The sequence below is a fragment of the Larus michahellis genome, chromosome 4, assembly GCF_964199755.1.
Source record: "Larus michahellis chromosome 4, bLarMic1.1, whole genome shotgun sequence".
Classification (NCBI taxonomy): Eukaryota; Metazoa; Chordata; class Aves; order Charadriiformes; family Laridae; genus Larus; species Larus michahellis.
Window position 1 is genome coordinate 19,709,535 of NC_133899.1, and position 15,925 is coordinate 19,725,459.

At 37.5% G+C, this 15,925-nt stretch overlaps 1 protein-coding gene and 1 long non-coding RNA gene across 4 annotated transcripts in view; one reads left to right on the forward strand and one right to left on the reverse strand.

Moving 5' to 3' along the window:
- Positions 1-12,176, forward strand: part of NFATC3 (nuclear factor of activated T cells 3) — a 77,382-nt gene extending 65,206 nt beyond the window's left edge. Inside the window, exon 11 of one of the 2 annotated variants that reach the window (XM_074583180.1) lies at positions 8,651-12,176. In XM_074583180.1, coding sequence (XP_074439281.1) covers positions 8,651-8,775 — 125 coding nt within the window. In that variant the 3' untranslated portion in view covers positions 8,776-12,176. The remainder of the gene's footprint in view (positions 1-8,650) is intronic. The other variant, XM_074583181.1, reaches the window with a different exon arrangement.
- The window catches only part of LOC141741942 (uncharacterized), a 40,835-nt gene that overhangs the window by 9,938 nt on the left and 14,972 nt on the right, over positions 1-15,925 (reverse strand). The window lies entirely within an intron of this gene.

Sequence of the window (15,925 nt, forward strand, 5' to 3'; positions counted from 1 at the left end):
TATGGCTTCAATTATTTCTGTGTTCAAGACTATATCCTGTGCAACTCAGAATCTGGTAGGTATAGAGTTATTGTTGAAGAGCAGGAGTTCTTCAATAACCCCCCAAATACCAGTACCGTCAAGTAGAGTAATGCACAGGTCACTGTGGCACACCCCAAACTTAGAATTATGAAATGTACGCCAACAAGTCCCTTTTAAAAAGGGCACACAAACAAAAAAAAACAGACCCAGAGATAACCATGCTTACACACAAATGCTAGCATCTGGGAAATATAATTGAGAGACATGGCATTTTTTTAAATTAAAATAGTGGGTATTTGAGGTATTTGGTGTAAGAAAGATAGTCAGCGTGGTACTAATGCAAGAGATGTTTACACAGGAAAGTTAGTAGAACGGTTCTGTACCTTGAAGAGCGCTTTGTGTCAAATCAGACAAGCTAACTGTATCAACTAGTAGCACAGAATCCTTACACATTTAACTTCCAGGCTTAACTTAGAGTATAGCTTCTAAATTCTACTGCTGAACAGCAAAGCAACCATAACTATAGTGTGCTGCAGGAGATCAAGCTGCAAAGGCAGGAAATACACTAATGGAATACTTGCGTCATCCTTTATAGAATGGGTAAGTGTGATGACTGCTTCATGGAGCACTAAGTCATGAGAAGAACCCAGAAGGGGAAGTATCTCTTTATTTGGTCCAAAGGAGCGTACAGAAGCTGCTTAAAAAAAAAAAAATTAAAAAAATATTTCTTTCTTTTGTATCAGTTTCGGCATTACAGGCTGTGACAAACTTCAAAAGGGGAACTATAAGAAAACAATAAAACTTACTTAAGAAAAAATAGGTGGTCAAAAGGGTAAAATAGTTCCAAGCAGTCTGCAAACTATTTATGAAGGTTCAGACTAAGTGTACGACTACTTTGCAGTGAGAGACTAAAAGCTGCTTCCAAATGCAGAAGACAGAAAAGAACATGAAAATTATTAGGTTAAATATGAAACCTGGCCAAAGGTGACAAATCAGGAGTTCTGTTAAAATTAGATATATGAATTCAGAAAGTTTTTTGTATTGATGCTCACAGCTGAGGAACACATGCCAAAGTCCTTTGAAAAAGGGACATGTTGCAGGACCTGCCTCAAGTTGAGGTGTCAGTAAAAAGGTTTCAGAACAAACAGATAAACAGACAGTGACAATTCACCTCCCCCAGATGACATGCTAGACAATAGCTCTGAAGGAGTAATCAACAGTTGAACTATTAACTGTAATGTACAACCTCTTGCTTAAATCTGATTTGGCGACAGGGGACTGGAAGTTGTTAAATATGACACTGCTACTGCTCAGCTATTCAGAGAAGCGAAAAACAAAAACTGCATAGAAACCTGTACAGGAAGACCTTGTGATTAAAGAAAATCAGTTAGTTAAAGGAGTGGAAATTAGGGTAAGGGAAGGAAAAAAAGCCTGCCTTAATTCCATACATCCAGTGACAAGCTCTCTGGACTATTCTCATTAAAAGCCCTCTTGAATTTAAAATGGACAATTCTGTGAAAACCTGGTCAGTAGTCTTAGAAGGGTGAATAAATACGAGGAATATTTAGGAAACTAGCAGAGAATGACTAAATGCTACTATATAGATCTGTTATATGCCTGCATCTTGTCCCTGTCACAAAGAATTGGATGCATACAGGTTGTTTTGTGGAGTGTTTTGGTTAAGGACAACTATCATGACCAAAGATTTGTAACAGAATTGCATTGAATCAGCTAGGACTCTCCAGCCACAAAAATGAATGAGGAGAATATGCCAAATATAATAACAATGAATGGGTGGCACGGAAAACGTATTGGAAAATACTTCTTGAGAGAGAAAACAGTAAAAGTGACCACCAAGTAATCATGCAGCAAGTTCAACACATATAAGAAGCATTGCTACAGTTATACATAGTTAAGATTTGGAACTTACTGTCTCAGAATGTTGCCGATGACAGAATTTTGCACAGACCTTAAAGACCCCAGGGAGAAAATCCAAATGAGACCATTTAGCACAAAAGATACTGTTTCTGGCTTGGGAATTCCCTAGGACAAACACATTTTGGAGGCTGGTGGAACATCCTGGGGAAGTATCTTGTGTTTTCCTTAGGTCTCTACTATTGGCCATTACATACCTAACGGTTTGTAATCTGAAATCGTTTGCTTGTAGTTTGCCATGGAGGTTTTTCAGCAGTATTTTTGACCTACAGAGGCCTAAAATGCTTAGTAACTGCCTATCAGGGAGATTCTCTTGTCTTGTAGAAAGTATAGGCGCTGATTTACAGAATACCAGCTTCCTGCAAGGGAAAAGAGGTCAACTTGCAGTGTTCCCGGAAGGGCCTTTAGGTTTAGGAATTGCTTATATTTTCCTTTGTGCTCCAGTACAAAAAACATTTGTCTCTTAGCATTCACAGAGATAGGGGGAATTAAGTACAGAGCAATTTTGAAGCATGCTAGTATTTGGTTGGCATTTGGTTTTCAAAGGTAATGCCTTTACTTCTGATGTTAGAACTTCAAACACCTATCTTAGAGATTATGCTACATCTAGACGTGCTTTTATTCTAATATAAAATATTCGGTAAGGTGGTACACGTGTACAAGCTGACTTGACAAATTATGGATTGGTCTCACACTGAGGGAATAAATTAAAGTGGCATTCTAGAATTGATTAAACAAACCAGTAGGAAAAAAAGCATAGATCTTACAAGCATATCAAAGCACCAGTTCCTCTTTTTTTAAAAAAAATATGAATTTAGAGCAACAAGTTCTTAATTTACCCAGAACACGCAGCAACTTATTATTAAAAGCACCAGCTTTCATGAAGTTGTCATGCTTCGTAACACAAGAGCTTAATTCTGCTCAATCAGCTAACATGGATAACTTTTTGTATGTGAGAATTTATCCTGCGAGGTTGGTCAGTTCTGCTCACAGGACACTGCTCCACATCTCAGTTGGAACAGCTGATAAGACCACTACCCCTAGCTGTACGTGTCACTCACTGCACAAATGGCCGAGCTCTTCAACCTAATTTTAGTTTAGTTTATCTTAAAACTCTGGATTGCGAATTGCAACAGTTTTAAGAGATCTTCATGAACAGTTTGGCTGTTTGTGGAGAAAACAGCTGGAGCAATAACTTTATCAGCTGTCCCAGTGCAAGTCTTCGGTGACCAAGAGGCAAAGTCCTCAGCCTAAAAGATAAGGGCAGAGGGAGTGGGAAGAGGCCTCCAAGGAGCTGTGGCCCAGTTTTCTGTCAGTCTCTGTGTCTGGGCTGTCTTTCATGTGTGCAGTCAGTAGGGACTTAAAAAAGCAAACAGAACACTATGTGAAATCAAAACAGTGGGAACAACCCAGTAAAACTGAGTATGTGGTTGCTCTTGTTTTACGAGCCTGAGAGCAGATCCCAAAGTCAGTTATCTTCTACTCTCTTACGCTGGAATTGATGTTAGTATGCTACTTAATTTTTTTGAAAGGTTGTAAGAGCTTGAGCTTCCAGATGACTTTCAGTGCAGCACATTCATGCTTTTTTGAAGCATTACAGAGAGGGAAGAAGAAACCCCAAAAAACTACAAAAAACTTTGTAATACAATACTATAGTATTGACAGGTCCAATCTAATCTGTCTGTAACAGAAGATTTTCTCCCCACCATATTTTATTCTGTTCTGCACAATCTATTTTTAACTATTAGTATAAATTTACCAGCCATCTCACACTATGTATAAATATGAGGGAAGAAAAAGGTGAATCTATTGCAAATAAAGTAACAGCTGAAATCTGGGATCGCTGCCAGAGAGGTCAGTTAAATAGACATAGGAAAGTTGTTAAAATCATTTCCATTTCACAGCCTGATTTAGAAAAATAAAAATAAAAAATGCTGGACTGCATTTTGATCCACGCCATATCTGACAAAAAAGTTTTCAAAACGCAGTTACCACTTTCGTAGTGGAGGAATCCACCACATTTCTATACAGTGTAGTGTGTGCCACCACTCTCTCTTTTGGTCTGATCCAGTCTTTATTTCAAGATTAGCAACCTGGATCGTTAGCGTATAAAACATTTGACAACACTTTTCATGCTATCCACTCAGTTGACAATGATCATCCAAAACAGTTTTAGGTCATCAGTAGCTACTAAATGAGTAGTAAATATTAGCTAGACCTCTGTAATTATTTAGTATGTAAAATACTTCTGGTTCCTCATCTCTTGACAGCAGAGATCCAGAGTATGGGATCAGCAGTCAGAACACCTGGCACCAAACATACCAAACAGGCAGTGATTTAATTTGGGGAAGGGGACGTGGTGGGGGGGGAAGGTAGTAGACTGAAAGAGTCACGGTCCTACTCACATAACTGTTCAGCTGCATTTTAAGTCTCATGAGACTGTCTGTCTTCAGAGAGGCAACAGAAGTATAAACTACACAACACAAGTGAACCTGGCAGACAGACCATACAGAACCTTGACAACATGCTCAAGATCTGTTTTACTGAATCCTGAATAAGCTCTGTAGCCTTCCCCTAGGAACCTGCGCTGAGGGAAGAAAGGAAGTTTTATAAAAAAAAAAAAAAAATAAGTGCATGTATTAAAAAAGCCATGCATCTTGGTTTCCCAGTATCTAGTTGCTAACTCGATGGCTTTTAAGGTTAGGCGAAAGGACACATGAAATGTTTCTAGCTGTATTTCTAGGACAGCGTAGCCCATGCACCCCATAGCCAAAAATAAGAAAGGTGGAATAATGTGTTCTTCTGGAAGTACAGAAAACAAGTTTTCTTTTGTTTATAAGGCATCATCAGTACAGCCTGAGCTCTGGTTTCTCAGGACTGTCGAAGTTGACTATTTCTCCCAATTTGTCACCCAAGAACTTGGATTTTGCTAGACAACATTATAGAAACCCTGTGTTTATGCTGACAAATTAAGTTTTCAGTTTTAATCACAGACCACTAGATGTTCTGTGATTGATCCTATGTGGAAGAAGGTAATGTGTCATGCATTCAAATACTAACCTTTGGACTTCTATTTTAGTCTTTAAACTAATACAACTTTTTCCCCTCACACATTAATACAAAAAGGAAAACACTGTAGGATTTCACCTTCAGTCTTGTACATTTCTATGCAGGATTTAACTCTTCTTACTGACTACATGATTTACATTTTAAACTTCTTTAATTAATACCACTCCACTGTCAGAAAGATAAGTTAATTACGATAATGCTGGTAAACACAAGATGTCCTTCATATAAAGCCGGGTGCGTCCTAATTCAGATATATGCAGGCATCTCATTTGCTGCCTTAAACCCGAGTTTTCGGTGAGCTGTTCCAAAGGACTGCCTAATTTTGGTAAACATTCAGCATGTCTTCTTTACAATGCTTTTTTCAGGCTTTAAAAGACCAGCCTTCTCTAGAAAAGCTGCTTTCCTAGTTTAAATGCCTATTCCTATTCCTCCATCTGCCAGACTGCAAGCTAGGTGGGTCCTCCCCACTGTCCCCATTCATCCCTTCCACCACTCCCAAATGTGTTGGGCTCAGGCAGGAGGCCGGTGCCTCACCTCGCCTCTTACCCATCCCTGCCACGACCTCCCTGCCCCCCTGTCTCAAACCCGGCGGTCAGCCTATTGCACCCCAGAAGGTCAGAGCACTTGGATCTCAGCTGCTGGCTTCTGCAGGCCGTGCTTTCTTTGAAGTGTTTTCACCATCATCTGTACATAATCTAAATCAACGTATAGTCTTCCTGAGTCTGCAGGCTTCCCCCAGCCATTTGTTGCTTACAGATTTCCAGAGAGCTGAAATGGGTGCTCTTGAAAAGTATAAAATAGGAAAATGTGTTAGTCAGGAGGCTGTGGTCTGTGAAAAAACACCTTTGCCAGACACAGCAGAAAAAGGATTCTGACTTTTGATTTAAGCCAGCATGGTGCTCTGACAGAACGCTGATTTAGATACCGGGTTTTTTTGGTTGGTTTTTTTTTTTTTTTTTTTTTTTCCAAAAAGCGCACTTGAATACCGCTTGGGTTTAAAAATCAGCAGTCCTAACAAAATCACTATGGCAAGTAAAACTACTCCATTAGACAAGTATTTCCCTCAGAAATGATAGATATTTCTAATGTAAATCCAGATAAACCAGATAAATCTGCATTGGCCACATACTAAAAACGTTGCCAAAAAAGTTCTCCAGCAGCAAAATGAAAGGTATGACAGAGCTATCTCACTGAGCTATGAAACAGCTTCTTGTAAACAAATTTATGATTGTTTAAAAACAAACAAACAAAAACCCAAACACACAAACTAACCAGTAACTTTAATTTAATACTCTACATAATGAATTATCCAGAACTTTGGCAAGTAAAACACCACATGACCAGCTATTGTATTCACAGTGTAATGTGATTCAAGGAAAATTTAATGCCACGTAACTACATGCGGTTCAGATAAACACCTTTGACTGTGGGAACTACAAAACATCACAGCAGTATAGACCAGTTTGTTCTGATGTTGCCAGTACAGATACATATCATCTATCAAAACTTAAAGAAAGTAACCGCCTAATAATTTCAAAACATAAAAGGTATTTAGCTATGTTGCGTTTTATTGTACCGCTCATCAAAGTTTTAGTAGTACTGAACAGCTGCAATGTTTGATTTGCACAAAGCGACTGCTCAGTAGCATGCAGTAGATAATAGCTGTTAGAGGTCCTGTAGTGAGTGCCCTGACAGAAACTGATGGAGCATAGTTCTTATAAATGAACATCTACATTTTGTTTTTAAAAAAAGTCCTGTTTTTTAACAGCTGTTTACTTATGCATTGTGTTGGCATAATAAAAATACTTGAAAAAGTATGCTACCTGCAGTCACACAATTTTCAGTGTCGTAGTGACAGTTAATTTAATTAAAGAATTTTTTTTTTAAGCCAAATAAATTTCAAGTCTTGTAATGCTCGAGGGAACTGGTTATTACATAGCTCATCTGAACTGTTTTAACCTTTGGGCTGCAATAATGTGTATTTTTAACAAGCTGTCCTTGCATTCATGCAAGAGAATACTATTGCCATTGATTGACTTTTAGCTAACAAATACCTCGGTCCATGGTTACATATGGGTATAAGAATGGTGATTTTAAAGCTTTCCTAAGTAAACTAAAAGAATACAGACAAAACTTGTTTTCAGAGTTGGATTTTATATATATTATACTTACTTCAGGGCATTCACAATATTACTACATTTTCTTTCAGACCCGCTTACACAACTGCTGCAGCAAAAGGCAATGTTCAGACCATTGCGCACTCTATAAACATAAAAAGCAATTTACACTACCTGTAGATAGATTTTGTTATGCCTCTGCCAGACAGGAATGGTTAGTAGAAAGCGTTAGGAAGGATGGTGAAGGATACTAATATTGTTCAGTGAAGTTACCCGATGGAGAACAAAAGAGCAAAAGCCTAGGTTCCAAATCTGTTAAGATTTTCAATAGAAGCAGCTTACTAGCAAAACTAAAAGGTCTTGTTTTTACTAGGAATGGTCCTTACTCCACAAAAGGATCCCATTAAATGCCTGTTTATAGAAGGTCCAACAAACTCATGTCAGAGGCTTTTCTTTTATTACTACAATTCAGCGCATTCAAAGTCTTGCTGAATAAGAGATACTGTATAGCTACTGCCACTCAACCATGGAAAACAACATGGCTGACTGTTTCTTCTAACTATTAAATAATAATTTATATTGTGGCTATCTATTATTTATCTAAAATTTGTGATTACTACTTAATGTGGTATTTTTCATCTCCACTTAGAATATTACTCTGTTTTCTTACTTACCGTTGCCCATTTTGTAAAATGGACATTTATATCACTGCATTTACGCTTGTCCATTAAAATAATTATTTTTGTCACCTTCCAAACTCAATTGTACTGCAATCAATTATCTAGGCTTTAGAGTAACACTCCAAAATTGTCATTTGTTGATAACTTAAGTGCTACTTTGTCACATTCACAGTGGTGTCCCTCACTTGCAAATAGTAATAGTTGACTGCTCTTTGCTGAATTTGACACACACACACAGAGACACACAAACTGACTTGAGCTGCATATTAGTCAATCTTCATTCTTCGCTATAGAAAAGTTGACTGATAGCTAAGGAAGATTTTGTTACTGCAGTTTCAGAAATGCAAGTATTCAGAAAACTGGCCGATTAAATAGGGACATAGTATTAAAAAGAATATTCTATTAACCAAAATCCAAGTTCTGAGGAAGTTCTGTAGGTAGCTTGAAAGAGTTATTTGTTGTGCCTGTAACACTCTTTAGTGTAGAATTCCCCACAGAACTCTTCCTGTTAAACTGACCTATGCCATACCTTTCAGTGACCTGGTTGTCATGAATATTTATGTACTTATTTTCTTCAAGTGTTTTAGGGATTCTTCAACATGGATTATGGTAAGTACAAAGTGTAATACTGAGAGAAACTAGGACCTTTGCCCCAAGTCCCCCACTCAGCTGTTACTGCAAGTTAGGTTCCTCATTCATCCTCTGTTACTGTACTGCATCAAGGCTTAGCACTGAAATATTTCTTTTTAAAAGGGTTACGCTGATGAGTTCTGCCTTTTGGAAAGCATAAAAACAGTCACTTTTTAATTATTTTTTTTTTTTTTTTAGTGAATGAGATCATAGGAAGAGATATGTCACAGATCTCAGTGTCACATGGAACAACAGTGGCCAGCCAGCCTGCACGTACATGTCCTGGATCTCTGGAGACAAGAATATCTGACGGAATCCAGTAGTGAATAAGCTTACAACTAAACATCCATGAAAACTTAACAGTTTCTCTGAATATTTCTTCGTCCTCTTCCTTGTTAGACTTACTGTGCTTCCAACTCTGTGGCCTTTATGAACTGGAACAGTGGATCCTTGCAAAGCCCTTTTAGTGGGTTACATTTTTGATGTAGAGACAGAGCATTTTAATTATAGTTCCTCAGATGCTGTAAAGAGACTTCTTAAAACGGACACACAGAATCTACACCAGATATTTTAACTGTTTCAAAGTTACAAACAAGCTTTGCTCTTTGCATTTAAATAGAATACTTTTATATTGCAAGCGCTTCAGATGTGTGGAGATGTTAGTTTGCTCTCATAATATTCACAGTACTGAATGTGGAAAAGATTTAATACACATCTTCAGTGTGCTGCTTTCCTTTAGAGATAGTATAGTTTGTAACTGATAATTTGTAACACCTTTCGGTCATTTTGGAAAGCCTTTTAAAGCTTCTATTGTTTAATTTTTTTTTAATATAATCTTCCAGTGGCAAATCATACCTGTCATCTGAAGCCAATGCCATGGAAGCCATTGTGTATACAAATACTGTAGTGTTTTCTTTCTTAGATTCATAGGAAGCAAAGCCAAATGTAGATCTGCACTTGTTTATAAACTGAAAATGTTACTTGATAGGCTGCAAAAAGACCATTCCATCATGAAAGTGTTGGGATAGAAATGACATTCCAAAAATTTAACTTTTATAACTTTGTGGATAATCTTCCTGTTCTTTATTAGCACAGGCTCCTCCTTGAAATAGCTTTTTCTTAGAAAGTTACATTTGTAATCAAATTTGAGCAGTATGATTTTAGATTAAAAAACAGCAATGTCAAAGCCATGTTAGATACAGAAGAAATTTTAATATTTGCTGAGGATCTAAGTGTTCCTGTTATCCCTACAGAATATGGTTTTGAAATCACCAATTCAGTGGCATTCAAATCTTCCATGCAATAAATCATTTGATCACATCTCTATCTTTTATGTGCTGTATGCCTGACCATGCCACTTGGAAGTCCTAAGGAGATGACAATTACAGTTCCTTAAATTTAAGCTGTTTATAAATGTCAGTTTGCTAAGAAGTAATTTACTGTGAATTAGTGGTTAGGTAGTAGAACTTGCCCGTGTTTAATTGTAAACATGTGAAGCAGAAGCTACCAAAGAAACATGCAAGATTCGTAGAGCAGTAAACTTCGTGCTGCGCTCAAAGGATGCATTTCCCTTACCCACATAATCTGATACATTTGAAACGATCTGTTTACATCATTGTTAAAAATCTCAGGCCTCTATGAATAGAAACCTAGGAGAGGATCTGAAACTGCCTGCTTTGGCCACGAACATTTCCCTCCCCCAGAAGACACTGTCGTTTACAAAGCTTTCTGATATGGAACATACAGGGTACAACTGTCACAGCAAAGTAAGATCAGAAATACGCTGAACCTCAAAACATTTCAGATGTTAGTTTTAGTTCCTCATTCGAGTGAACCAGGATGCTCTAATGAAAATTAAGAGCGAATACACTCAAAAAATTTGAAAAACAGAAAATGTATTTGCATTGAAACTAGTTCAGACAACTGTGGACGTTTTAGCGGTTTAACACATGTGGAGCACATGCCTCTTTCTGTAGAGAATTAATACAGACTCTTAAAATTCCAGTAAAACGGTCTTAAAGCGGATACCATTACTGAATTGTAATACCTGTAAGAATAAACAACAGATTCTACTGATGTTGCACTTCGGCAGACAGTCACAGGGAGGACTTTCCATTGAGCCCTCTGCAGGCAAAACATTACACCTAATTTAAGTCAACACCCAAGCAATACCATTAAAGTAGCTATAATCCCATCTCTGTAATAGCTGAATCATGAACTTCTAAAGAGACCATATATTAAGCAGGTGACATTATAACTCTTTATCAATGTAATTCCTTTTAAGAGTGCAGCCTAAGGCTACTATCTTGATGTTTCATAGTTATTTCAAACTACTTAATGCAAGGCCACTGTGTGCGTGCTGGGAATCATAAGCATCCTTTTTGTGAATGTATTGTTCAACGGTGCAAATCTTTAAATTTGCAGAAAAAAAAATGGCAGGGCTGTAATCTGAAAAGTGTGGTATTGTAATTGTCACTTAGCGATGGTGCTTTACTCTGTCCTCTACTCATTTACGTTAAAGATCCTAAAAAAGGATTCACATGCTCAGAAATACGTCTACTTACTTTTTTAACACCTTAACCAACCAAAACACACACAACACTGTAAACTATGTAGTTGTCTTCAGACTATGTGCTGGTGGCAAGGCATGTTCCAGTTTTCATTCATGTATTGGGTCTTTTGCATTAACCATGGTTTGTAGGAGAATTCTAACTTAAAAGCTTTTCATACTGTATGGGATTTATGCTCCTTTATCCTACTGGTACAGACTCTCCTTGCAAGTTCTCCAAGTAGCTGGAATTCACACTGTACCTAAAATATAGGAGCCCAAACAATCCGGAGTTGCTATGCACTAAATTTTCTGATGCCTTTAAATACCTTGATGCCTGTAGACATAGAGATGCTTTCCTATTTAAAAATGAAATAAAAAAAAAAATATATAGCTTTGGATACTAAAGCAGTTTTGTATTTGCCTTGTAAAAGCTTCAATACAAGGGTCTTAATTTTATTTTAGCTTGTGTGATAACGTAGGTAAAGACTGTTAATCTTGTATAATTTTAGTGATATAAAAAGCACACAATCTCTATTGGACTATGCAAATTTAATTAACAACAGAACCCGGCAACTGTTGATATTTTGTTGGCATCCACTTCCTTGCCCTTAAGTCCTTTCTTCTCCCCAGGTACTTTTCCAAAACTTTTTAATAATTTAGATTATCCTGAAGGAAAGCCTTAATGATGAGGTAGCTTTTCTATAAGGAGGGTCAAAAATCAATGTTAAAAACAAAAAATTAAGGGGTAGTATATTAATCCAGGGGGGAGGGGGGTGATTTCTGAAATTACCATAAACTAGCAATCTGAATTTCTCTAGTAAAACTTTCATGTTATCAGGGGAACTGCCATCCTTTTTAAACCAAAGAATGAAAATGTCATGACAGTTTGTTCTGATACAAACAAAGCTTTGAAACTCTATTTTTGATACTCATAACGGATGTCATTCCTTGAGGTTCGGAAGTCGTTCAAATTGAAGTTTTGTATTTAAAAACATGGGACAATAAAGATTAAGTTCTAGATGTTTACAGAGCCTTGTATTGTAATTTCATGTACATTTTGTATTTTAAACATTTTTGTAAGTTATGATTGCAGTGCTACTTGCAGAAATAAAGGGAAAAACTTGCATTTAGGCTCTTAAATCGTAGTGTTCAAATAAATAAAAATAATGCAAATGTGTTGTCATTTATTTAAAATGCAGCCCCGAATGCTGAGTGGGAAGAAACTCCCTATTTGTGATGCAGTGGTAAACAACTATGCTCAGTTGTGACATAGGAAATGAGGGACACGCAGTACTCCCCCTAGAAGAGTGGTGATTTTGAAGCAATATAAGAGTTTGGGGCTTAATTTAGAGCCAGCAACAGTGGGCCTGTACATATGTAATGTCAGCAGAGCTGACAGAGTATGTTTGTGCAGTAACTGGTGGTTTCCTGTTTGCCAGTATCATTGTTTCAATTAGACAATCACAAGATTATTTTGAGAAATTATTCCAGAAATTATTATTCAGGGAGTGCATCACAAACAGTAATTTCCATTCCTGAAAGGATATTATCATAGGCAAGATGCAGTTAAAATGTTTCAGAAATAGACATAAGATTCCTACAAAGTGTAAATTATTTGGCAAATCTTGGCTGATGAAGCAGTACTGAGGGAAATGCCTTTGGGAATGGTATGGTAGATTTAGGCCTTAAAACCTCATCTCAGTGATATTAGTGCTACAGGGTCTTTTACTTAGCTGTGTAATCCCTAGATGTATTAAGGCACGCGCGTGTTCCAAACTCAGTGCTGCAGCAAAGCTCTGGCCTTTGGTTAGCAATGCACACCTGCCCGAGAGAGAAAAGGAGCAGCAATCGCACACTGATCTCCTCCTCACATTGCTCGGGGAGGACTCGGGCCACTTTAGGATTAGCCTCTTATTTATCTATAAATATAGCAGAAAGAGGTAGCTACAGTGCCAGGAACTGAATGCAAAGTAATTATATCTGAGTTTTACTAAAAATAGCACAAACAGTTTGAAAGCTTTTCCACGTGTTTTTTTTTTTGTATGATTACCCAGTATATAATTAGCATATACCAACACTAGTAATAATCCATGTATTGACTGTATACTTCACTGTCAATTCAAGTCTTCTTTCAGATGCAAATAGGCTGATTCACTAAGATTGATGGGATAGGAGAGATGAGAGGATATGCAGTCACGCCAGGGCATTTATAGCTGAGCGTGGTTAACCCTGAGCACTCACGCCGACACCCATATCTGTAGTATTGCAGAGACGAGACTTTATTCCGGGCATTGTGAAAACATTGCTTCTACCTTGCAAAACACTGTTTTGTAATTTCAGGTAATCAGAGAGAGGGAATGCCCTCTTAAAGTCATTTCCTTTAGAAGAATAATCAGAAGTTTCTGTTCATTTAGGACCAAAACCCAAAGGAGGTGCTGGCAGAAATCAAGGCCTTTTAATTCTCTTACTGTAGCTAGTATTTCCCTTAGAATATTCCATAGCATTACTTGTGCTATCTGCTTCCCTCTGCTCGTTTCCAGACTTCAGTCCCTCTCCCTGAAAACTGTCCCAGCCTAACTCAAAATACCACTGTATGCTTTGATTCCAACACTTACTCCACTGTAGTGAATTAGGTGAGGATTGAGATCTTTTCCAGACAGTCCCCCCACCTTTTCCCACCCCACCCCCCTTAGCTTTAATTCATTTACCAGAATAATATTCAGGAACTAGCCACTGCTGCAGTGATTAAAGTATTAAGGTACATGAAAGGTCATTAAGAGCATACTCAGTTCAACATGGAAAAGTAAAAGGATTTCTAATATATTTAAAATCATATATAGATTTGCAGACAGACTTCTCTGCTAATGTAAGTTTACGCTGAACTTTATTCTGCTTACTAAAACGGGTAACGTTTATCAGTCATTCTTAACACACAAAAACCATTGTCATTTGCTGATGTTCTCTTAGAAATTAATTATTTTACAATAACCTACTGTTACCTTTGTTACCAGTAATATATGCTACATGTACAAGATAATAGAAGGAAAAAAACTAACCAGACTTTAAGATAAAGAAGCAGTAAGAGTAGGATACTTGCTTTGCAAAGGCTTGTATGTACCATTAATTTTGTTTTAGAAAAGATTGGTCTGCTAGAGAAGTCAAGCTGTACAAATTCTCTGAGCTGTTTCTGCAAATTTAGAGGGATTTTTTTTGCTGGTTTATTATTAAGTTTATTATCTTGAAATATTGTCTAAAAACTGACTAAAAAAATCTCTTCCTTACTGTCATTGTTGTGACATCTGCTGGTAAGAGCTGGAAGACTGTAGTCTGTGCTTGCTCCCATTACAGGGGCTCTCTCTCCAAAAAGTCATTCTATGACCTTTCTCATTAGACACCTTTATTCATAAATATACCTACAAAAGACAATGTTGCCATTCAACTTTCCTTACAGAAAGATTCACTGTGACAAAGCAAATAGAAGAGACTATTATACACTTCTGTATGCAGGAGCTGCGTTACCCATAAAGACAGAAGGCAACCAATGAAAGTATAAAAAGTTGGGTCTGGAAGAAATCAAAAAGATGTACAGCATGGAAAATTCCTGAAGGTTGGACAGACTGATTCCCTAGCTAAGAGGGTGGGAAGCATGGGCTAAAGGGCCTGGAAATTATATAGGCCAGACAGTCTGAAAATAATAAAGGGCAGTTCTGATCAGAGAGCTCCTGCTCCTTGCATCAATAAGTTCAATGCCAACAGATCACTCAGAGTTTATATTGGAAACAATTGACAGTGCGTATTTGAACCCCAGATGCCGTTTGTTGGGTGTTTTATTTTTGGGCTTTTTTCCCCACCAGTCTTAATAACGAGACTCCACTTTTGTTTCTAGTATCAATGCTGTTCCATCCTGCCATGCGCTCATACTCTTTCCTATCCACCTGACCTCTAGTATATGAGAAATAACTACTGTCAGTCTGTTCTTCTCTGTAATCAACATGTCGTAATTTTCAAAGAATAGTTATGCATCTAAAGAGGACTTAGACATTCATGAAAATATTGCTTGGGAATGCAGTGTTGGATAATCAATGGTATCACATGAAATAAGGTGAAGGGGAAAGGGAGCAACTACTTCTAGAAGTTCTTGGGTCAGTGGAATGAGAAATGACTGATGACTTGGAATGGTCCTCCTTTTAATAAAAAGCAGAGAAGACAAGGAAGCAGACTGCTGAAAATCTTGTCAGTTGGGAAGGCGAGTGTTTCTAAGAAAACAGGTAGTTTAAAAAAAAAAAAAAAAAAGACACCACCACAAAAAAAAGCCAACAAACCAATAACCACCTCTACTCCTTAACAATTATAGCATCTAGTACAAAACATACAAGTCCCCAAGCCAAACTTCTAACATACTAAATCTTCTGCAAGTAACAAGAGTAAAGCTAGCATAGCGCTGGCTCTAACACTAATATCAGCTTTTGGGATTTAATCTGGTAGTGAGCACTCTGTCTTAGAACAAAGCATGAAAGGTCAGGGTTGCCTTCCTAAATTTAATATAGCTTGGTACAAAAGGTGTGATGGATTCTCTCTGCCAAGGTGTTAGCAACACTGCAAAAAATATACACCCCACAGAACAGCTAAGCATTCTCCCAGTTCTCTCACACGCATCATAAATTTCTCCTCATTGCAATAAAAGGATCTGTTTGTAAATATTCCATGAACTCCCTGGTGTATCCATCAGCCAAGTCTTTCTTACAATGTGCTGGAAAAGGACAAGACAAACTTTTAGAAGTCAGTATGTCACTATTTGCAAGTAGGAAATTCTGTGAGTATGACGTAAGAAGAGATTTTTCCAGTCTTCTGTCATTTAAACAAGTGCCTTCAAAGCTGCTGCACAGCCTGCTCCGAAGCACTGCTTTTCTATGATTTAGGGA